Raw genomic sequence first — 24,877 nt, forward strand, 5'->3', positions numbered from 1 at the left:
CTGCCCTAAACAGTAGGCAACACAATCTCCTCATATCATCACATCATATTAGCACATCTAATTCTTTTACAAAGCAACCACTGCAGTCACAATACATGAAAATGAGTTGGCTACTAATTTTTAGTAAAGGTAAATAAAATTGTTGACTGTACAAATTATTTTCATACACCGTGATAGAAACTCTATCAAATCAAACAAAGATAAGAGAACAAAGCAGAGCTGAAACAGTTTAAGTTATAGCTTATGGTAAATATAACAAATTATTATATATATATATATATATATATATATATATACATACACACACACACACACACACACACACATCATTGTTATTCCAAAATATATCAGCATAAATGACTTGTTTGTTTGTACCCCCAGCAAAACTTGATGTGACATATGGTTCTTATGAGCATGAGCTTTCGTGAGCTACAGCTCACTTCATCGGATGCATACCGTGGAAACTGCAGCAGACTTTATATATACACAGAGAATATGAAACAATACCTCCTCCCACCCCACTGTCCTGCTGGTAATAGCTTATCTAAAGTGATCATCAGGTTGGGCCATTTCCAGCACAAATCCAGGTTTTCTCACCCTCCACCCCCCCACACAAATTCACTCTCCTGCTGGTGATAGCCCATCCAAAGTGACAACTCTTTACACAATGTGCATGATAATCAAGTTGGGCCATTTCCTGCACAAATCCAGGTTCTCTCACCCCCTCACCCCCCCCCCCAAAAACCACACACACAAACTCACTCTCCTGCTGGTAATAGCTCATCCAAAGTGACCATTCTCCCTACAATGTGCATGATAATCAAGGTGGGCCATTTCCAGCACAAATCCAGGTTTTCTCACATCCCCCCCACCCCCATACACACACAAACTCACTCTCCTGCTGGTAATAGCAGGTAATAACGCTTCCTCAGCTCTCGTCCCCTAAAGCCCCTACTCTACTCCATCACCAGCAGTTAATGAAAACCCTCTGTGTCAGAGAGAAACGTTTTTTCTTCCTGATCACTGGACCAAGACCAATGCTAGTTTCAGGTCATGAAATAACTGACATTACTTGAGTTAAATCTTGCTCTGCTTGTGTGTGTTCCACTTAAATTCCACGAAGTTTTAGCTGCCTGCAACAGTATCTTGAGAAATGTTAGAATAGCAACCAGTGACTTAAACAATCATCACCTCTCAATTTTCAGACTGCCATTTTACAAATGGTAGAAATAATTGTTGGAATTTGAGTGAGAACTAAACAAATAAAAAGATCATCTGAAGGACATGAGGTTAATATCTGATATTTGAGGGCAGATCAGGGCAAGAATACTTTACTACTGAAATGCTAAGATTTCTATTTTACCAATAGTGTTCATTATTTTTATTACACTCGAGCCAAGGTCAGGGCCTCGGGGTGCTGTACAAACATGTGGTAGAGAACTTTCATTTTGAAAAAGGCAAGACAGACAAAGGGTGGGAGAAAGGGAGTATTATTTTCTCTGTTTTATAGGGGAGGAACCAAGGTATGGAAAGATTAAGTGACTTGTCCAAGGTCATAGAGGAAATCTGTGACAGTACCAAGTATCAAATCCAAATCTCCCAAGACAAAGCACCTTAAGCACAAGACCACCTTTGCTCGCCTGTTTTGTAAAACACATTTTTCTAGCACTAGAAATATGGGACTTTAAAACAGCAACTGGCCCCTCAATCTGGTCAGATGCATTGTTGACACTGGTCCAGGATTGATTATGGCAAGTCCCAGATGAGGTCTGGGGGGCAGCGGGCAGTATCATTTTCTGTTGCTGTGCATTCCACAAAATGCCTAAGGCAGCAGAGAGAAGAGTAATGTGAAGGCCTGCTATATCCTCTTTGTCAGTTTCTAAATACTTTGAGTTTAAAATTTTTGATTACCCTGAAATTCAGTTCCTCTTGGGTTGATGTGTAGTAAACAAGGGAAAAGGTCTCATCTTGACATGGCCATTTTCACTTAATTTACATATGTTTACTATCGCAAATCTCAGTCCCAGACTGTAAATTGGTTTCTGTTTTGTTGTACTTTTACATGATGGTGTCTCAGATAATAGAGAAAAATCTCTTTATAATACAGTTTAAAACATTAGGCCTGGCAGTCCTATCTACTGCCAGGGAAAAGGGGATCCAAATAATAAATATCTTGGCATGTGGGTAGAATTGACTTGACAGACTGAAGCGTAGGGACACAACCGTCCCAGGGCGCTGTGGCTTTGTCTCTTTTACAAACCTCAGGCCTGTGAGCTTATGGTTCTCATCCCATGTTCCATTTTGGCACAAAAACCTCTGCTATTTCCTCTCTGAGTGCTTCACTCTTGTTTCTATTAACCAGAAGCAACACAAGTAAATAGGACTTCAGGGAACTCGGAAGCGTGTTGAAAAAGAAGACAGTCCAAGTGATCTTCTCTGAGATTCTTCATTTCCCATGAGCAAAGGAAGACAGATGGCAGAAGATTCTGGAAGTGAACCGAGGGCTAGGTAAATGGTGTTGGGTGGAGGGTTTTGGTTTTGTGGAACATTGGGGTCCACCCTCCTTGGGAAGAAGGGGCTGTATAGTTTGAATGGCCTCCTCTGCAGCAGAAGGGGGACCAACCTTCCCAGGGATAAGCTGACTAAAGTGGTCAGGGAAGTGTTAAACGAATAACAAAAGTGGAGGGTAAAAAGAGGGAAGATATGAGCACTCAGCACAAAATTGAGATTTGAAAACAAAATTAATCAGTGAACCAAAGGACACGTACAGAACAAATTCTTGAATTGCCTGTACACCAATGCTAGGAGCCTAGGTAACAAACAAGAATTGGAATTGCTGATTTATGAGCATATGTTTGATGTGGTTGGTATTTCTGAATCCTGGTAGGATGATTCCCATGGGCGGAAAGTTAGGAAGGATTGAGTGGGCAAAAGGGAAGGGGAATTACACTACATCAAAAATGGCATCACCAGTTTTTGAGTCACTTGGTAACTTGGAAGAAAATGATCTTACATACTTATGGATCAATGTCCTAACACATAATGCAAAAGATAGGATATTAGTTGGTGTCTGCTATAGATCGCAAAATCACACTAGGGAATAGGATGACCACCTTCTTATTCAGCAGTCTGTAATGGGTAGGGGAAAAGGCTGGGTGATCATGGGGGACTTCAATTTGAGCAACATCTTCTGGAAGTCTCATGCTGCCAGTACAAAAACATCCTTTGAATTTCCAAATATTATGGACAAGGCTTGAATTCAGCTGGAGCTGCCTGGAACGGAGCTTCGGTAAATATTTTCATACCCATGGGGCAGAAACCCCAGTGCCGCAGGCAATGGCAACCCGTGGGGGCGGGGGGGTGTTACACGACGCTCCCCAAAAAGCCTGGGGGAGAGGGGTAGCAAGGCCGGCAGCCAGGGAGATGAAGGGGCAGGGGCAGAGTCTGTCCTCTTCCAGCCTCCTCCTCTGGCCACACTGCCTGGTGCAGCATGCAGCCACTGCACTCTCCCAGACAGCCTCCGACCATGCCACTTGCCTGGGACAGCCCAGGCAGGCAGCATGGCTGGAGACTGCCTGGGAGAGAGCATCAGTGGCTCCACACATGCCAGGGGAGCTGTTGCAGAGCTCCCCACCCCCCTCAGGTAACGTGGGATGGGGAGGGGACGGGGAGAGCGCAGGGCCCCCGGGCTGGGCGGCAACGAGTCATGTGGGGGGCCACGTAGTCACATGAGGAAGGTCACATGGGGGGGCAGGGAGGAGTCACATGGGCGGGTCAGATGAGGCGGTCAGATGTCCCCTTTAGCTGGTGCCCCCTTTGTGTCCCTCCCACTAGTCGCCTCTGCAAAATACTCTATGACAATATAAAACCTGATTATACATGACAATTTCCTAATTCAAAAAGCGTTGCCTCCGACAGAGAGGAATTGTATATTAGATCTTGTCTTGACAGATAAACAGGAATTGATCACAGAACTAAAAATTAATGGTAACTTAGATACTAGCAATCATGATGTGATCATATTTATAATATTCAAACAGAATAAAGTCCAGATTAGTGATATTTATACTTGGTGCTTTGAAAGGGCCAATTTCACAAAGCTGACATTTATGAGCCAAATCAGCTGGGAGGAAGAATGTAATCAGAAAAATGTGAATGATAACTGAGAATCTAAAAAGACCTTACTAGATGTCCAAAAAGCCATATTTGAGGAAGAAGGCTATATTGATTCAAAAAAATGACTTCATTTAGAGGGGAAGTGATGGCAGCTAAAAAAAAAAGATATATAACAAAAGGAAGAAAGGAGAAGTAGATAATAATGAATATAAATCAGAAGCTAGAAATTCTAGAAAATCTATACGGGATGCAAACGAACACAAGGAGATATCTATGGCCAGCAGAGTTAAGGACAACAAGGAGGAGTTGTTTAAGTATTTTAGGAACAAAAAGAATCCTAGCAAAGGTATTGGTCCATTAGATGGAAGTGGTAGAATTATCTATAATAATGCAGAAAAAGAAGAAGTGTTCAATAAATATTTCTGTTCTGTATTGGGGGGGGGGGGATAGATGATGTAATTGTATTATATAACTACACTCTTTCCATTCCACTACTATTTCAGGGGATGTTCAACAGCATCTATTAAAGTTAGAAATTTTTAAAGCAGCAGGTACATAAAACTTGCATCCAAGAGTTCTAAAAGAGCTGGGTGAGAAGCTTCCTAGACTATTAATGGTGATTTTCAATAAGTCTTGGCACATTAGGGAAGCACCAGAAGACTGGAATGGCAGACACAGGACTCGATTAATAAAGAATTTAAGGAAGGTAACATAATTAATGCCAATCAAATGAGTTTAACGAAAATAGGTCCCATTACACTAACTTGATATATTTTTCTGATGAGATTACGAGTTTGGTTGATAAAGATAATAGTGTTGATATAATATACTTCTGTGAGGCACTGGACTTGGCAGCGCATGACATTTTGATGAAAAAACTAGAAGGATATAAAATTAAGATGGTACATGTTAAATGGATTAAAAGCTTGCTGGTAGGTCTAAAATGCAATTGTAAATGGGGCATAATCATTGAACGTATATATTTCTAGGGGGATCCCACAGGGATCCGTTCTTGGCCCTATGCTATTTAATATTTTTATTAATGACCTGGAAGAAAACATAAAATCACCACTGATAAAGTCTGCAGATGGCACAAAAACTGGAGAACTGCTAAATAATGAAGAGGACAAGCCACTAATACAGAGTGATCTGGATCACTTGGCAAGCTGTGCACAAGCACACAATATGTGTTTTAACGTGGGTAAATGTATACATCTGGGACCAAAGAACGTAGGCCATTCTTACATGATGGGGGACTCTACCCTGGGAAGCAGTGATTATCCTTGGATGCATAAATAGAGGGAATCTCAAGTAGTAGCACAGAAGTTATTTCATCTCTGTATTAGGCATTGGTGCAACCTCTGCTGGAATACTGTGTCTAATTCTGGTGTCAACAATTTAAGAAGGATGTTGATAAATTGGAGAGGGTTGAGAGAGAAGCCACAAAGAATGATTAAAAAGGATTAGGAAGCATGCCTTATAGTGATAGACTCAAAGAGCTCAATCTATTTATCTTAACAAAGGGAAGGTTAAGGGGCAACTTGATTACAGTCTAAATACCTACATAGGAAATAAATATTTGATAATAGGCTCTTCAATCTAGAAGAGAGAGATATAACATGAACCAGTGGTTGGAAGCTGAAGCTAGATAAATTCAGAATGGAAATAAGGTGTAAATTTTTAATAGCGAGAGTAATTAACCATTGGAGCAATTTACAATTTACCAAGGATGGCAGTAAATCTCCATCGGTGACAATTTTTAAATCAAAACTGGATGTTTTTCTAAAAAGATCTGCTCTAGGAATTATTTTGGGGAAGTTCTATGGCCTGTGTTGTACAGGAGGTCAGACTAGATGATCAGCATGGTCCTCTCTGGCATTAGAATCTATGAATTCATGAATCTATGAGCTCACTTAATGAGCATCTTTTTAATATTTAGTTTTATCCTCATTGTTCAGCCTCTTGCTTTATTTGGTGCACACTAACCAAGAGCAGAGCGATTAGTGGGGTATGCTGGGAGGAGTAAGCACAGTGCCATAACCCAGCCTCTCTTACACTGGCCAATGCGGCTGGCCTGGCAGAGGGATGGGAGGGGCTGCCCCCTTTCAAAGCAACAGGCAGAGTTGCCATTCCAAGGACCACCATCCCCACTGGGAGGGATTAGCCACGCTCTGGCCCCAAGTCTAGAGACGTGACAACCTGCAACATTTTAGTAACTACAGCACCAGAAATCAAAGCTTGAAATGGCTCATGATGCTTTTTTTTTTTTTGCACACTGGCCACTGTTTTAAAGGCTTGAGTCCACACAATGGGACAATAATTAGAAAAGACTAGCCATTATCAGCTTAGCCTGCAGAGCAGCAGGCTGCATTTCTTTTGTCTTGCTTCACTTCACTAGTTTTCTATGAGTGTTCACTTAGAGGAGAAAAGAAATAAAGATCTTGCTAATCTACACAGAGACTTCAGAATAACTGGTCTGCAAAGGATGCATTCAAGCAAAGATACTGATTCCATAAAAAACTCAGCAGGGCTTCTCAGCCGGTTATCACAGGCCATGTCAAATATAATTTTATTATTTCTTCTGGACATCTTAACAAACCTCCAGGAAGCTTTGGTCCACAGCTGTAAAAGCCATTATCTAACAGTTTTTCTTCTCCAGCAAGTGATCGAGAAAAAGAAAAGAGACTACAGGAAACTCTCCCTATTATATAGTTAGTGGAATTAGTCAGTGAAAGGTGATCTTTGGATACCAAGACTGGGACACTTGTCCCAGTTTCACTCTCTAGCATTGTTTACATGCCAACAGCATTTCTCAGGGGCAAGTACTTGACTAGTGTACTAATCCTCCCAACATGGTTTACATCTGCAGCATTTGAAAATTTATGACTTATTGAAGACCCTAGTTTCAGCCATTGCAACAGGCTCTGTGCAAGTTTTAACACAGCAGAGCCAGTTTGAAGTCAGATGTAAGGTGAACAGAACAATGGAAAGTAAGGGTGAGATTCTCACCCCCCACTCACCTGCTTTTCTCAGCATAAAAAGGCTGAAGCAGTCTAAAAGGTTTCAGAGTAACAGCCGTGTTAGTCTGTATTCGCAAAAAGAAAAGGAGTACTTGTGGCACCTTAGAGACTAACCAATTTATTTGAGCATGAGCTTGTAGCTCACGAAAGCTCAGTCTAAAAGGGCTCTAATAATCCTAGATCCAACCAGGGGAGAATTCCCTCAGCACAGGAACTGAGGGAGAGCCACAGACAGTTTTCCAAGGACGCCCTCACAAGCACTGGCACAGCGGGCGTGGGACCACACACCACACTGCACTGTGAAAATTGTGGGCAATGCTCCTGCCTGTATGCAGCTGGTAACCAGATGCTGTAAATCTGGCAGCCTGCAGGGGCAGTTCCATCCCCTGGAGCAGCCCAGAATCAAAAGGGTACTAAAATAGCTGAATGAAAGCCAATGAGCCTCTCCTACCCTTGCTCTGGAGTCCTCTCCTGCACTTCTTAGAGGCACAACACAGAATTTATCTGCAGGCATTTAAGGTGCCAATACATTTAAGTCAATTGCAACATTCCCATTGACTTCGGTGGGCAGGACAGACCCTATCAACGTGTATTTGGAAACCTCACAAGGGTTCAAAGACAGTCTCCAAACTACAGGCAGAGCTTTGGAGATTCCCCAGGTAATAAAACACTCAGGGCTCAAGCAGCGGGGCTCGGGTAGTGATTTAAGGAGCCCAGGGCTCCCCACAGCAGCCGGAGCCCCGGGCCCTTTAAATCACTGGCCTGGGGAAGCCAGTCTGGTCCGGCACAGAGCACTGGCTCCTGCCAGTACGCCATAACGGCCCATACTGGCTTACTTTCACCTCTGCATGGAGGTAAAATACAAACTTGTAAATATGCAATTAGTAGTGGCCATTTAAGGTGTGCAAAAAATTCAAAATGAAACACCAAAAATCTTGATAAATAAAGTTTCAAAAGTTTTCCAAGTTTATGAACAGTCTGCAAAAATTTGCAAGATTTTTCTACTCAAAATCAGATTTGATTCAAAAGAGAATACAAAAAGTGAAATTTTTCCCTTTGGATAGATAGTTTCACCAACAGTAACATTTGAGAATGTGGCAAAGTCTGTGACAAACACGTAAGGCACTTCCACAAGAAAAAAAAATAGACACTGGAATAATTTAAGTATTAAGCCTGTGATAACAGTATTACAAAGGTGAAGAGGCCTGAGCTGTCAGGTTATTTTTATTTAACTACAGTTCACTTACACCAAAAATCAAAACTGCTATGAAACAAGACAGCAGAGGCTTGAGACACGTTTGAGTAGCACTGAATTGCTTTCTTGAACATGAGTAGCTTTAAAAAAGTTTGGTGAAGTTTTTGTAATTTGTAAGAGCTGGTAGGAATCATAGAATTATAGAAGATTAGGGTTAGAAGAGACCTCAGGAGGTCATCTAGTCCAAACCCCTGCTCAAAACAGGATCACCCCTGTATCTGAGCCCAGCATGCAGCTGTTTGATCATGTACTATAGATGTACGTACCAGGTAACTAGTATAGTGTGAAAATTTTGGCTGAGAAACAAATGTTCCAGCTGACTCCTGTTATAAAGACAAGTGGACTGGTGATGAAACAGATGTTTTTACAGCTGTCTGATATCTCACCTACAGAAACAAAACAAAATAAAACCTCTTCTACAGTTACTGGTTCAGTAACAATGGGTTAAATCCTCAGCTGGGGTAGTAAATCAGCGTAGCTCCACTGAAGTCAGTGAACTGAAGCTCTGTTCCAATATATGCTCCAGCACAGTATGGGAGTAAGCACATCCATGGACAGAGTAACTATATATCCAGTGAGATAACTGGAAGTTGCTCTGCTTTTGATACAGATACGAGTTATTTACAATGTTTTATGTAAGTAAAATCTAGCACACTTCAGAAAACAAACAATTCTGAAAACAACTTCTGAAACCTATACTTAAAGGATTTTTTAAAAATAAGTAGCAAGTCATTTCCACTGGCTAGGGCTCATAAACACATCCGACACAAGAAAAGCCACAACATAGTGGTTATCCACTAAAAACCTAACAACCATTCAGTCCATGTAGCAGCCGTTGAGCTGATGAGAGTAAGGGCTTGTCTACACTGGCAATTAACAGCACTGCAACTTTCTTGCTCAGGGGTGTGAAAAAAGACCCCCCTGAGTGCAGCAAGTTTCAGCGCTGTAAAGTGCCAGTGTAAAGAGTGCTCTGGGAACCATGCCCCTCATTGAGATGAGTTTTTTTAGAGCGCTGGGAGAGCTCTCTCCCAGCGCTGCACCACGACCACACAAGGTACGTTAAAGCACTGCTCCCGCTACACTTTAGCGTTGCCAGTGTAGACTAGCCATAAGTTTACTGCAGTATATTACACTCTAAGAAAAACTTCACCTACGAAATAAAACCTAAGAAAGAAAAAACATTCAGACATTTAAATGGGATGAGTAGGATGAGATGAGTACAGTGGGGTTTTCAAAAGCTATTAAGTGATTTCAGAGCAAAAGTCTCACTGATTTGTGCTCCTAAATCACTTACGTGTTCTTGAAAATCCCATCCTAAATGATCACAGTAAAAGTATCATGGCTCCGTCAGTAGTGGTCACAGAATCTTAAAAAGTGTAGGATTTGAAGGGACCTCAATAGGTTATGTAGTTCAGTCCCCTGCAAGGCAAGACTAAACAATAACGAGACCATTCCTGACAGGTGTTTGTCTAATGGATTCTTAAAAATCTCCATAATGGAGATTCCACGATTTCCTTAGGTAATTTGTTCCAGTGCTTAATTACTCTGACTGTTAGGAAGTTTTCCCTAATGTCCACCCTAAACTTCCCTTGCTGCAACTTAAGCCCATTGCTGCTTGTCCCATTCAGAGGTTGACAACAATTTTTCACCATCCTCCTTATAACAATCTTTTATGTACAGCAGAACCTCAGAGTTACGAACACCAGAGTTATGAACTGACTAGTCGACCACACATTTCATTTGGAAAGTAAGTAGAAATCAGGCAACAGAAACAAAACAAAAAGGAAATACTGTACAGTACTGTGTTAAATGTAAACTCTTAAAAAATAAAGGAAAAGTTTAAAAAGATTTGACAAGGTCAGGAAACTGTTTCTGTGCTTGTTTCATTTGAATTAAGATGGGTAAAACCAGCATTTTTCTTCTGCATAGTACAGATTCAAAGCTGTATTAAGTCAATGTTTAGTTGCAAACTTTTGTAAGAACAACCATAACGTTTTGTTCAGAGTTATGAACAACCTCCATTCCCGAGTGTTTGTAATTCTGAGGTTTTACTTAGTTGAAATATGTTGTCATGTCCCTCCTCAGCCTTCTCTTCTCAAGGACTAATCAAACCCAATTTTTTCAATCTTTCCCCATAGGTCATGTTTTCTAGACCTCTAATCACTTTTATTGCTCTCCTCTGGTTTTTCTCCAGTTTGTCCACATTTTTCTTGAAATGTGATGCCCAGAACTGGACACAAAACTCCAGTTGAGGCCTTATTAGCATGGAGTAGAACGCAAGAATTACTTCTTTTGTCTTGCTTACAACACTCCTGCTGATGAATCCCAGAATAATGTTTGCTTTTTTTTTTTTTTTTTTTTTGCAACAGGGTTAAACTGTTGACTCATATTTAGGCTCAATTCAGGTCAGCTTTCAGGACTGTCCTAACCTGAGAGAGGAGGCTACAGTAACATAGGCCCTAATGGCCAGAGAAATGGAGGCACAAAATGGCTCCCTTTGGTCTCTGTGCTGGTACATGTGTCTGGCTCTGTGTGTTTGTGTAAGGTACGAAACTATGCACTACGTCGAGAGCCCACATTGTGCTCTTAAATTAAGCACACACATTAAGAAAAATGAATTAGAAATCCCGAGTTCATATCAAAATTGCTGAGTGTACAGTGGTGCTTCCAGCTCACCCCTATCTGCCCGGCAGTATATTTCCCATGGATACCATGTTCCCATTCATTGTCCTGCCACCTCCCTCAGAGGGGGAAAGCAACTGAAGTAACGCCAGAAGCTGGAATGGGCGACAGGGGATGCATCACTTGATGATAACCTGTTCTGTTCATTCCCTCTGGGGCACCTGCATTGGCTACTGTCGGAGGACAGGATACCGGGCTAGATGGACCTTTGGTCTGACTCAGTATGGCCATTCTTATGTAATGCTGACTGGGTCAATGTCCATTCTCCAGGGATGACAATGCTATCCTAGAATCATAGAATATCAGGGTTGGAAGGGACCTCAGGAGGTCATCTAGTCCAACCCCCTGCTCAAAGCAGGACCAATCCCTAACTAAATCATCCCAGCCAGGGCTTTGTCAAGCCTGACCTTAAAAACTTCCAAGGAAGGAGATTCCACCACCTCCCTAGTAACGCATTCCAGTGTTTCACCACCCTCCTAGTGAAAAAGTTTTTCCTAATATCCAACCTAAACCTCCCCCACTGCAACTTGAGACATTACTCCTTGTTCTGTCATCTGCTACCACTGAGAACAGTCTAGATCCATCCTCTTTGGAAACCCCTTTCAGGTAGATGTGGATGTGGCTGTTCCCTAGCCAGCGTCCCGCTCAGTTCCTGTGGAGCATGTGAAGAATGGCTTATAGTAGGATGGGGACTGATACTTCAGAAGTGGCGTTTCACCCTGTCTGTCCCCAGGTACACCCAAGTGAGTCCTCCTCTGCCTGTGGAAATGGAGGAAAGAACTGACCCAAGAAGATTAAGTTCCTAACACCGGATATCAAATACTCCAATTTCCAAATCCAGTTTGGTCTTGGTCATCTAGGAGTCAGGTATGATATGACCCAGAACAAACAATGTTAGTGCCAAATGAGCACCTGCATGCTCATCAAGAAGCCCCAGAGGAAAGGGGGAAGCGGTTTCAAGTTGAATCTAAAAGCTTCTGTTCCCTGCCTTTCAGCAGAGACAAACTGGATGCTTGCCTGCTGGAGTTTTACAGAAGCCTTTAGCCACTTACAAAACTTGGACTGCAATAAACCTTTGAGTCACAGGCAGCCACTGCCAGTCTTCAATAATAGCCAGCGCTCAGAAATAGAGGAGAACTCTCAAATACCATGATAAAAGAAATCTGTGCTGTCTTATTGAACATTTCAGCCACTGGCAGAACCTGATGTTTGTTGAATCTTGAAATTCTGGTTAAATATGTGGTTTGCACAATTCGTATCTTCAGTGTGTGGTACCGCCTACAAATATCCGCTGCTACCAGCTCAGCGCGGATTACCGAATTCAGTCAGCAGCATGTACATAGCATTAGGGAAAGGATCCTCCAGATGCCTGTAAAAGATGTCTGCCCAAGTATAAGGTATTACACATGCATCAGTTTGACATTTTGAACTTGTTAGCAACATAGGTCAGACATGTTGGCTAACTGTTAAAGGCAGAAAAAAAACAATAGATGAGAAGATTAACCGAAGGGCAGGCTTCTTTTCCAGCACGGACGCACAATATGCTACAGCTACCGTGGCACCACATTTTCAAAGCTATACTTAAGAATGACAGCGCAACATCCCGTTGATTCACAGCAAGGATCAGAACGGTTTTGCATTCCTCAAAGTCTTGTTATTAAGAATTAGCCCAGGGAGAAGTATTACTATTATGAGCTGTTGCTCCTAGCAAACAAGAGTCTGTTTCGCTGTGTTGCATAGTAAATAACTTTCAGCTTGAGCATGCACTGCATAGATGAGTGTATGGGAAGAATTATAATATCATCTAATAATGTTGTGATCAGTCTCTGGGGAGTTGATTACTGAAGGTATAAAATACAGTACACTAGAAAAGATGTTCCTCTCCCCATCCCCCAATTGTTCTCCAAAAAACACTCATCCTTCTCAACCATTTGATGAAATGCAGTTTCATTTCCATTTTCTTAAGAAGAGACACTTTGTGAGTGATTCTTCCTTTATGTCACACAAGAATGAACAGCTAACTCAGGGCAATTTTACAATCAGTTACACAGATGTAAATCATGAGTAATTTCAGATTAACAATGGAGTAACAGAGCAGAAACTGGCCCTCAAGTAACAAGTTTCTAATTAAAACTTTAGAAAAGGGCTCCTATATTTACTGAGTAACCATAATGTTATTTTAAAAGCTAGTTTAATAAATAACCATTGCATTTTAAAAATATCACAGTGTTCCAAGCTAGCAATTGCCTCGGTCTCCTATGAAAACAATTCTGAACTACTACTCTTGAATGCAATCTGCTAAATTCTGAAACAGGACATAGTGTGCGGAAAAAAAAAAATCACTGGGGAAAGACATGACCAATTTCAATAAGCAAAATCATCTAAAGTTTCCACACAATACGTTACTGTAAAAATGGAAAACCTTACAATAGAGAAAACCTTACAGAAAAAATAAACCATACATCAGTGAGCAACCAAAGTAAACAGTCTCCAGCCACAACAAGCTTCCAGGCTGAGTCACAGACCACTATACTGTGTGCAAACGACAGCCAAATGGCAAAATAGTCACACTTCGTTTCCCTTGTAACCATCTGTTAAACAGATACAGACACTAAGCTGGATATCAGAACACTTGCCCTATGGACAGTTACTATGGTGGATCAGTACATCTGCATTGCAGATTTATACCAGCTGATGATCTGGCCCAGTGTTTGTGTACTATAGAAATGCTGCATTACTAAATATCAGAATTCTTTGATGTAATCTCCCACAGGTATATTTCTAACCCTGACATCTTACCTGATTTTCAACACCCAGTAACATTTTCATTTTTATATTTTTCAGCACATAGAAAAAGATGCACCCATTGCATCCTGGGTGTGTGTAACAATTTAAAAACATCAGAGGCATAGCTGTCCCGGTACACACTGCTAGTGTGTGTGTGTGTGTGCGCGCGCGATACACTAGTGTAAAACATTACTTGCACTTGAGCAGCTTAACTCAATTTGAAACTGGGATACACATAATATTTTTATACAAATGTTCAGCACATCCACATTAGATATTTGTTCCACTACACCTATATCAGCAGAGCAATACCAGTGCAAAAATACACAGTATAGAAAAGGCATTCTTAGTAGGTCCTGATCCCATTGACTACAATGACCTTTGGATCAAGCCCTTATTGCACAGCACATATTTTATTAGCATGGCAGAAGCAGAGAGATGGGTCCCAAGTTACATCAAGGACAGAATGTTTAACCCAGGTGCTGGTGCAGTAAGCAATCCAGTGCAATTCCTAAAAAAAAGCCACAGGGTCCCCCTCTCCTGAAATGTGGGTTCAACACAGCACTGGATGGATACTACAGCAGCCATGATGGGGAAAATTTAAAACCTGCATTTTCAGGGTATCAAGATAGGCAATTTGTGTTAATACTTCAAAATCTTACCAGTTGGTAACACCAGTTTCCATTTAAAATAAGAGGGACAGGAGTGCACACGGCAGTCTCTTTATATATATCACATCTCTGGTTTGTACTTGAGTTCAGATGCTATGGTGATGGATGCCTCTAAAAGAACTTACGTACATAAATAGATGGTGTGATAATCTTTGCATTTATGCTTAATCATCAGTGCAACTCCACTGACCTCAGTGGTATTACTCATCATTTACACCAGCATAGATGAGAGGAGAATCAGGCCCATTAGGTTTCTTAAAAAAATAAGATCTAAACAGACAATTATATTTTCAAGTTGAACATTTGGAGGAATACTTGTTCAATCCCATCTACCTATGTAAAACCCATATGACAATCCTGATTAACTTGTATTTCCATAGACCCTGATGCCCTTTTATGTATAGGCCTGTGCAGCATCTGGATTTTAAAGACATTTTAATGCTCTAGTTAAAATGGCTCCAATGTCTTTTTGGTAATTCACTTGACATTACCTGCCCAACCTGCAACTGTTCATTTCACAGAACTGACAACTGTTTTGTTACTATAGTTGCAGTGATAGTTTGACTACCTATGAGAAAAAATTACCTCTTGTGTTTTTAGCCAGTGGGGTGGCTCAGTTTACTACACCGGAAGTACACAGAGAACTTGCTGTACCCAGCAGACCAGTTTGATTCCTGGCACTAGCTTGGAATTGAAGCTGTGGAGTAAGTGGCTTTCCACATTTCAGGAAATCAGACAAAAGAACTAATTATTAAGAGCAGCTGCCTCGTCAGAGGGAGCCCTTAAGTTGAAGTTTCAAGTGACTGAGCACTGATGAACTTATTTGAGTAAATGCTGGATAACAGTTGTCCACAGTAAGGGATTTTGTGAAGAAAAATTCCCCAGCTTGATAATATCATGAGCACCCTAGGAAATAGGACATCTCATTTAGCCTTTATGGGTTAATCTCTGGATTATTCTCTTCAATTCTCCTTCCACTCCAAACAAAGCACACACAGTTCATGACGCAGAGCCCTTGAAGGCCTACATATGTATGCTTCGGCAGAGAACAAGACAAGGAAGTAGAAGCAACACACTAATGAGAGAGTTTAAATTTTGACTGTGGATTTCTGGGTTCTCTTGCTGATTTTACATCCTTTCTTTAAATGAATTTCATTTTTATGGCATAAAAATATAGCTGGGGAAGCCTTGGAACCATATTCCTCATATTATGAGGACTAAAGGTGCATGGGAAATGATTTTCCTGTTCCACAAAAGTTTTTGTGATTTCAAAAACTCTTCTCATACTAAATCAGGGCAAGAAGTCAAAATCTCCAATTTTCAAACTGATAATTCAAAAACATTTCAGCTCAAATCAATCAAAATGTTTTATTTAGATCATTTTAAGAAGTTTTGATTTCACTGACTTTTTAGAATAAACTGAACTGAAAAGTCATTTAGAATGGAAAAATTAAACTGAGTATGTAGAAACAGAACACTGAGACAATTTCAAAACATTTTTTCGATCAAATTTTAAAATCAGGAGATTTGTCAAAGCCAACCCTTTCCCACGAACAGTTCTGGTTTCTAAAACCTGGCATTTTCTAACAAAAAAAAATGTTGTCAGAAAATTTCCAACCAGATCTAATGAAGACTGTGGGAACACCTGCTTGCAAAGGCAAAATTGTAAAGATTTTAACAGCAACCTCAGTGCATGTGCATTTATCCAATTTGCAGAGGCACACTGCATTTTCAGTGAAAAATGTGGGCTTTTGGAGGCATGATGGGTGCCCAGGCTTTTATTGCAAATTCACCTGTTCTATCCACCTTTAAGAATTTGGCCCTTTTGTCATGTATATGGAGCAAATATTTTCAGCAGAGAGTTACAAAGTACTGCCTGACTGCCAAGACCACCTAACACTAGTAGTACAAATTCACTGCTATAATACTCTGATCAACCTTTTAGCTAGTACGTCTAATCTCCACATAACCATATCCCTTAGAGATCTGCTGATCTAGCAGAGAACAGCAGCAAGATGCCAGTCCCCTCTTCTCCCTGATAGTATGAAAGACAATCATCAGTGCCTCCTGCAGCTAGGTCTTCCTCTTAATCCGGCACAAAACAACATATGGTGTTCACAGCAGCACATGACCAAGCTGAGTGCATACAGATACCACATCATTGTTTCAGAATGGGATCATTCATAAGCAAGGAATCTGCTGAGATGCAGGAACTGGTATTACTACTTAGATTGTAAGATCTTTGGGACAGGGACTATCTTTTTGTTCTGTGTTTGTAGAGCACCTAGTACAGGGGTTGGCAACCTTTCAGAAGTGGTGTGCCGAGTCTTCATTTATTCACTCTAATTTAAGGTTTTGTGTGCCAGTAATACAGTTTAACATTTTTAGACGGTCTCTTTCTATAAGTCTATAAGATATAACTAAACTATTGTTGTATGTAAAGTAAATAAGGCTTTTAAAATGCTTAAGAAGCTTCATTTAAAATTAAATTAAAATGTTGAGCCCCCCCCCGGACCGGTGGCCAAGACCTGGGCAGTGTGAGTGCCACTGAAAGTCAGCTCGCGTGCTGCCTTTGGCACACATGCCATAATTTGCCTACTCCTGACCTAGTACAATGGGATCCTGGTCCATGACTGGGGTTCCTAAGCACTAAGATAATACCAGTAATAAATAATAATTATAATTGATTTGGCTGAACAGTTCCTCTTGTCTCTCAATCAAATGGCCCCCAGTTTTTTGAGTAGTCAAGACACATTTGGGGCAAAGAATGCTATAAGCATTCTGTGAGTAGAACATGTTGCCGATGAGTTGGTACAATGACTGAGAGTAATGAAATAAAAACAATCATGTTGGGCCACATCATGACTTGGTGCACATCAGTGTAGACACCTCAACTTGAATGGAGTAACATCATCAAACACCAATTCAGGAGCTTTCAAATGGACACTGAAATTGCTTCAAAAATTAAACTGTCACTGGAAACTGCCAGTGGAGAGATTTGAGCACTGGCATTGTGAGTTGGCAGCAGCCTGAGCTATGGAGAAGGTGGACAGCTATATTCTGTACCAGCTGGTACCTGTGCATTGTCTTCACATTCGTTTTCATATACAGTGAGTTACAGTAATCCAGCCTGTATGTGACGAATTGCATGGATCACTGTGGCCAAGTCCTTGTCTAGATGGAATGGACAAAGTTTCCCGACAAGCTAGTCACCCAAGCTTAGCGAGGAGTCAGACTGAACCACCTCCCCACAGTAATATGCAACTTCACCTTCCTTAAATAATACTAATGAAAATCTAAATAATATACTAAGTATATGGTAAACATCTCCAGCTTTTCTGACAAAAACAGAAAATTCCAAGTGTTATCTTCCTAACAGCTATTCCTTATTAGTAATTGTTCAAACAACTGAACAAACAAGAAGGTGATAAATATTTTGTTTCTGAAAGGGAATTTCAGTGTTACAAATAGGAAACTCAGTTAATCTAAGAACAAACAGGCCTGAAATTGAAGTTCATTCTATTATTAGCAATTTGCACCTACAATATTTTCTATATGTAAAGACAATGTATCAGGCCCTCTTTAAAGTACAAATACAAAGGACCCTATATTTGAATAGTAATGAAGTTTTCTCAACCAATTATCTCACAGCTGAAGTAACAACTTGTTTATAAATATGTCAATTCAGCTTTTCTTTCCACTGAACTACTCTGAAGATAAAATATCATTCCCAGAGAAAATGCACAGCATTTTAATCAGTACTCTCCAATTCTTCCTCTGGAGGGGATTATTATTTTTTAAAACTATTTATACAGAGCTTCTTTAACAACTTTTTAAATGATTTTTCACACTATATTTTTTCTTAACTTTCCTGCTACTTTGCTAAAATTGAGCCGAAGTACTTCAGTGGAAATAAGAGCTAAAAATCTACTTTCAAATGCACATTCTATGCTGTGTGGGGTGCCAAACTGGCCAATAGCTTGAGTGGCTGAAATGGTTATGTATCTGACTGGACACAAAGGTATATAGGTCATCAAATCTGATATCATTGTTATGCTTTTAAGAGATCAGTAACATAAATACAGAAGTCATCAAATACTCAGATCTGATGCTTTTGAAGGCTATAAAATACATACTCAACATTCATTCAATGACAGAGAGAAGTTGCCTCTGGCACCAGAACTGGGGTCCACAGTATTTGATGTCAGGGATTTGCCATTAAGCTAAAAATGCCATTGTACTAAGCTCAGTGGAGGCAGAAGTATAAGTAATCCACAGTTCTTTATAGATGAAAAGTCATTGTTTGGAAAGGGCTGAAGGTTAAGAAGTTCCATTATCTTTAATATGTAGCAAAGATTTTCTTCCTTAAACACAAGTTTCAGAGTAGCAGCCGTGTTAGTCTATATTCGCAAAAAGAAAAAGGAGTACTTGTGGCACCTTAGAGATTAACCAATTTATTTGAGCATAAGCTTTCGTGAGCTACAGCTAACTTCATCGGATGCATTCAGTGGAAAATACACTTCAATAGTTGCTCATGGAGCTTATTCCCAAACTCAGCTAGAGGGAAGAGAAGACTCATTTCCTAAAAATGAAACAAGGAAATGAGTATCCGAGGAGGATTCTGGAGGGGGAACTGATTTTCCCTTCATGGATCTGGCAAAGTAAGAGCAACACATAAAACCCCAAAATGGAGAGGTTATAAATTTTAGCTTTAGTGACATGTCTACGGCATCTATAACCATAAGCCATAACAAGCAAGCAGATCCTATTAAAGAAAAAAAGAAAAAGAAAAATAGCCAAACCAGTATGGCATACTTCAAACATATCTACAGGTTTCTGGGAGCTAGTACCAAATCTTCCTACTTTAACAGAGCCTACAGCATGGGTTTGGAGTACCTACTCAGCATGAACTCAATCCCACATGGTGCGGAGCCGTCTGGCCTGATGCAGCAAAGCACTTCAGCGTGTGCTTAACTTTAAGTATGAATGGTCCCTTGAAAATCAGCTATAGTCAACAGGAACTACTTGCAGGCCGAAAATCAAACTCAGGCCCATGTGCTTTGTTGAATTACGCCAGCGAACTCAGAGCCCTAATGGGAGAGAATGGGGAAAGGGTGTGCTCTCACTGGATTTAGGCTCCTGCAGAGTCTGGTTCGAAGAGTCATTGGGCTGTCCTTCAGTACTATGACATGCACAACAGAAATATGTCATGATTGTTTTAAATCAGAAATCAAGCTCGAGTCTTTTTCTTTCACTTTTCTCATCAGCAATAGGCGCAGAGTTTTGAGAACACAAAAGGGGAGATGCCTTGCTGAAGTCAAAGATGTGCATACAGGAGATGTTGTAATAGCTGCTGAAAGAAAAAATTAAAGTGAAATCAAGTTCCAGAAGAGTCATGAGAGTCCAAAAAAAAGGGAACTGTGTCAAGAAACAGAGCTCTCATTCTATTCCTGGAAATTCTCAGCGAGAGTACTTGGTATGGCCTTTCAAGTACTCAGATAAGAATTTACCACACAGAAGACCCCTGCAGGGATACTAATGTAAACATGTAATCTGTAGAAGAGCCACCACTAAGTGACTAGGATTCAATGAAGATCACTCAAGCAGAGTGATGAGCACCACAATGTGAAGACCTTGCACTGTAGTTTGTAACACTGGTATGTTGTAAAGATTTTCAGCCAAATTTAGCCTTGAAGTAAACAGGTATAATTCCACTGCAGACAATGCACTTTCACCTGCATATACCAGGGTTGAATCTGGCGCTCTCTCTCCACTGATTTTGCCAAAAAAAAAAAAAAATGGATAGTAAACACTCTTCACTATTTCTGTTGTTGTCTAAAACTAAGATACTGAGGTTAGAAAACCTGCAGAGTTAAGAATCCATATTCATCCCTGGTGTAATTCCAATGATTTGCACCAGGAATTAGTTGGGCTGCAAATACTTAGTTTGCTAAAGAAATTTAAGCAAAAATTAGAATACTCTGCTTGCATATTAGGGGTATAATTCTGCAGTTAACTGGCCGAGATGAGCCACAATAGCGGATACAACACGAGAGGAAAACTTGTTAAGTGCAAGTTTGAGAGAGTAACTATGTCACACAAGTGGTCCAAAGGAAGATGCTTTAAAAGAGACATGAAGGAATAAGCTAGATGGGAAAGGCAGCATCACTTCTGCTAAACATTGTCCAACACACAGCCTCCTTAAAATACTGATACTAAACAGCCATATTCCCGTAGACTCTAAATGCCTACTATATTTATTAACAGACAGCTGGAATCCTACTATTTTGCCCCATACACATACACAGGTATGGCAATCTCAATTTTAGAGCATTTCATGGCACTATAATATAGTTGTTGACAATTAACGGGTTCTAATAGCCCTTCAAATCTTAGACTAGTGCTGCCTGGAGATGTACTGTGATGCTTTTCCAACTGTTCCTTATGGGGCAGATTTGGTTTGGTTTTGTTTCTGAGGGGTTAGAATAGTGCCTAGTTACCACAGTGATGCATACTGTGCATTAGATAGATATTGCAAGAAAAATGCTCCAAGTGCAGTAAAACGTGATTTAAGCAACTACCTAAGGGACTAGAAAGAATATTTTGTGAGACAACACACACCATATAAATGCCTTAGACCAAACAGCATCTCTGCCTCTATCCTTAACTCCTCCCAGCCCAATTTCCTCATTGCATGGGATCTGGGAAGGATTAGCATGCTCCTTATTTTCAAATGGATATCTTGGGATGAAAAAAATGCCACTTAATCACACTTTTCCTGCACAGGGGGATTATCATATCATTTTATACCAATCTATTACGAACTGCTTCCTTCTGCGTTGAACAACAGAGCAGGACATATTGGTTGATCATGTCTAAGGAAAATCAGGCAATGAATAAACTTTAATGACAATTCTACTCATGAATGCACAGATCGTGAGGGTGATGCAGAAGTTTCCCTGCTGTACAATGAGACCTTGTTACCAGTAGGTCTGAGATCTCTCAGAAGGCTAGCATTACCTACGACAACATCCTCTAACATTTGGCATCACAGCTCTAAGTTGGCCATTTCCCCCAGGAGCAAAGGTTTTCTTTGTACAACAGCAAGGCAGTGTGCCTCTCCAAACCTACCTTACAGCCAAGTTTTACACTTCTGATAAAAGACACCCATTTAGTATGCTTGCCAATCACTGCAAACTACAAACATGCAGCCTCTCAGGGAGGCATGATGTAGACAGAGCGGGATTCTTATAAAACTGTGCTCAACTGGTAGAGCCCAGTGTGACACGTTGACACTATGAGATTATAAAAACAACAAACTTGTTGGCCAAAAAAAGGCTTGTAAATAATTACCATGAAACTTTAAATAGAGTAATTAGGAAAGCAATAGGGCCTGATTCTTCATTCACGTAAACCAGTGTAAATAACTTCAATGAAATCTGTAGAGTACCATAAGCGTAAATGAAGAAAGGACCTTTCTCTCCAAATTACTGATACAGATGAGCCAGATCCTCAGTTGCTGTAAATGGAACCAATGTAGCCAACAGAACTACATGACTGATACCAGTTGAAGATTTGGCCCATAATCTTTGAAAACTTTCAAAAAATGCTGTTCAGATACCCTAAGAAAAGGGACCCACAAATTTAAATTTTTTGTGTGTGTTTCATACAACACATCTACCCAAGTTTGTATTTTTACCCATGATTTTTCCAGCTATCATACACAGTTCTAGCATATACATTAGCTGTCTCTTACATCTGAACTCTAATATGTGCCCAATGTTCTTTCAAGCATTCAGCACCAATTATAGGAAAAATGAAAACACAGAAACAAATGCCCAGCCATATGGACTTTAGTGAAGACAACACTGATGTAAATTTGAGAGGCACATCAAACTTCACTCAAATTCCCCAACATGGCAATGCATCTATGCACATTTTCAGACTTTGATCTCAGACATTACTAATCTAGCTATAATCTCATCACTGTAACTGATAGTGATTAGTAAATACCAGATTAATTTGGCAAATGTATGTGCATTGTGTTGGTTTGACTTGGTTGGTGTTTTTTTACAAGATTGCTTTCCTGATTGATCTTTTCAGTTGCAATGAAATAATCTAGTTACAAATATCCCACAGCAGGACAGAACTGAAATATGTGAAAGCATTTGCTTTATGGGAGATTTTGCACCAAGCATTCTATTGTAATATAAAAGGCATTGACATAGCAGTATTTAACCCCTAGAAAACTAGCCATGAGTCTATATAGACTCTTGTAAAGTAGGGATTAGCTAACTTTAATCATTTGGGTAATATCATTATGGGATGCTGTATTAGGAGGGCTGAGAGTCTGTGACTAACGGAAGAACTGTGTGTGGGGGAAGGGGTCACTGATGCCCCCCCTTTAAAAAACAAACAAACAACAGGAATCAGCTTCATTCTCCCAGCTGACTTTCCAACTGCAAGCTGCTGACTCAGACACTGGGTTCCATACCTCTCCATTAGGCCAGGAATTAGAAGAGTAAAGACAGTATATGCCTACAGTCGAGCCTGGGAATGGGGACTTTTTGGCATAGAGCCCAGAGCGGCTTCACACCTGGAAACAGGCTGACTGCTGAGAACAAATAGTAGTGAGTCTGGTCATCCTGTCATCCAATCAGGAGGAGCCTCTTGAAATAGCCACAGTGGGCCCTAAGAGAAGGCTAGAGAGATGGGGGAAGAAGGAGGAGAGATCTGTGCTGGAATAGAGTGCAGGCCACCTGCTGGGGACCCAAGAACCAGTATAGTCACTCTGAAATACTACAGTGATGAGCACAGTATAAATGTCTAGACAGACAGATAATAAACTCAGTACATCTCTTTAGAAACATACTTCCCTTCCTTCAGGGCCTAAGAGTTAAATGCTTCACTTACATGCCACAAGGGAAACAATACCGGTTTTAGCAAGCTATTCCAAAGAACTTACAAGTCTTTTTAAGTGTCAGGCATGAGTATGCCACAACACAAGGAAAGCTCTAAGCCATAAGGTACGCCACCGGACACTTTCTGAAAGCAGTAAAACTGTCTTCGCTTCACAGTAAGCAGCACACCTCCCACTTAGATGTAATGCTGAAAGCTTGCCCAGGCCAGCATTCTGAAAAATTCATGGTATTGCAACTGATTATTCAGAGTCTATAAATTAATGCAACACATTCTCACCCTGCCCACCCAAACCAAATGGCTTGAATTTCACTGTATCACTTGTAGCAGCTCAAACACATTGCACTGTTATCCAGCCTGCCAGTGCTACCCATTAATCCAGCTCATTGGCAAAAGGTCTCACTGATTTTCTCCTTGCCTGGTTCTTAAATCTTTACAGACGACAACTAAAAAAAAAAAAAAAATACAGCTATGAAGAGTCCATACCCCTTGGACCTATGGACTGAAACAGCCTCCTAGGTGCATAAAAGTTACAGAAAAGTAAAAACAACTTGATCCATAACTTAAATCAACTGGGCAACACTGAAAGGCAGCCTTTCCTGGCCGCCATGGAACAGAGAAGCAATATCCTGCACAGCGTGAGGTAGCAAGTAGAAGTCCATCTCTGTCTGCTGACGCCTTTCATGGGTGGCATTTCTTCAAGTCACAGACTGACCCATAGCAGCCTTCCAAACAAGAGAGTGTGCTGCCATTGGCTGGCAGGTGCCTCAGCACTGCCCAGGAAGGTGGGACTATCCTCAGTATGGAACCCAGGGCCAGGTATAATTCTGGTGCCCTTGCAACAGCTATTTCCAGTTGTGCTGCCTCAACCATTTAAAATTTGCTTCTAATATTGTCCATGTTGTTGCATGCATAAAAAGCTGTGTTAAAGGGACATTATTTAGGTTGCAAAGTCAAACCCTTCAAAGTTAGGGAATGCCAGAATTTAGGCTGCTCACGGAAAATTGAAAGGTGGATAAGGAATTGGTTAAAGGGGAGACTACAATGGGTCCTACTGAAAGGTGTACTGCCAGGCTGGAGGGAGGTTACCAGTAGAGTTCCTCAAAGATCAGTTTTGGGACCAATCTTATTTAATCTTTTTATTACTGACCTCGGCACAAGAAGTGGGAGTGCGCTAATAAAGTTTGCGGATGATACAAAGCTGGGAGGTATTGCCAATTTAGAGAAGGACCGGGATATCATATAGGAGGATCTGGATGACCTTGTAAACTGAAGTAATAGTAATTGGATGAAATTTAATAGTGAGAAGTGTAAGGTTATGCATTTAGGGATTAATAACAAGAATTTTAGTTATAAGCTGGGGACGCATCAATTAGAAGTAACGGAGGAGGAGAAGGACCTTGGAATATTGGTTGATCATAGGATGA

At 40.6% G+C, this 24,877-nt stretch overlaps 1 protein-coding gene across 2 annotated transcripts in view; it reads right to left on the minus strand.

Moving 5' to 3' along the window:
* XYLT1 (xylosyltransferase 1) overlaps positions 1-24,877 on the minus strand; it is a 311,032-nt gene that overhangs the window by 240,874 nt on the left and 45,281 nt on the right. Inside the window, exon 2 of one of the 2 annotated variants that reach the window (XM_077828347.1) lies at positions 2,560-2,578. The exons of the other annotated variant lie outside the window; for it this stretch is intronic. Coding sequence (XP_077684473.1) covers positions 2,560-2,578 — 19 coding nt within the window. The remainder of the gene's footprint in view (positions 1-2,559; positions 2,579-24,877) is intronic. 2 annotated transcript variants of the gene reach the window in all.

This window comes from Eretmochelys imbricata, chromosome 10, assembly GCF_965152235.1.
Source record: "Eretmochelys imbricata isolate rEreImb1 chromosome 10, rEreImb1.hap1, whole genome shotgun sequence".
Lineage (NCBI taxonomy): Eukaryota > Metazoa > Chordata > Testudines > Cheloniidae > Eretmochelys > Eretmochelys imbricata.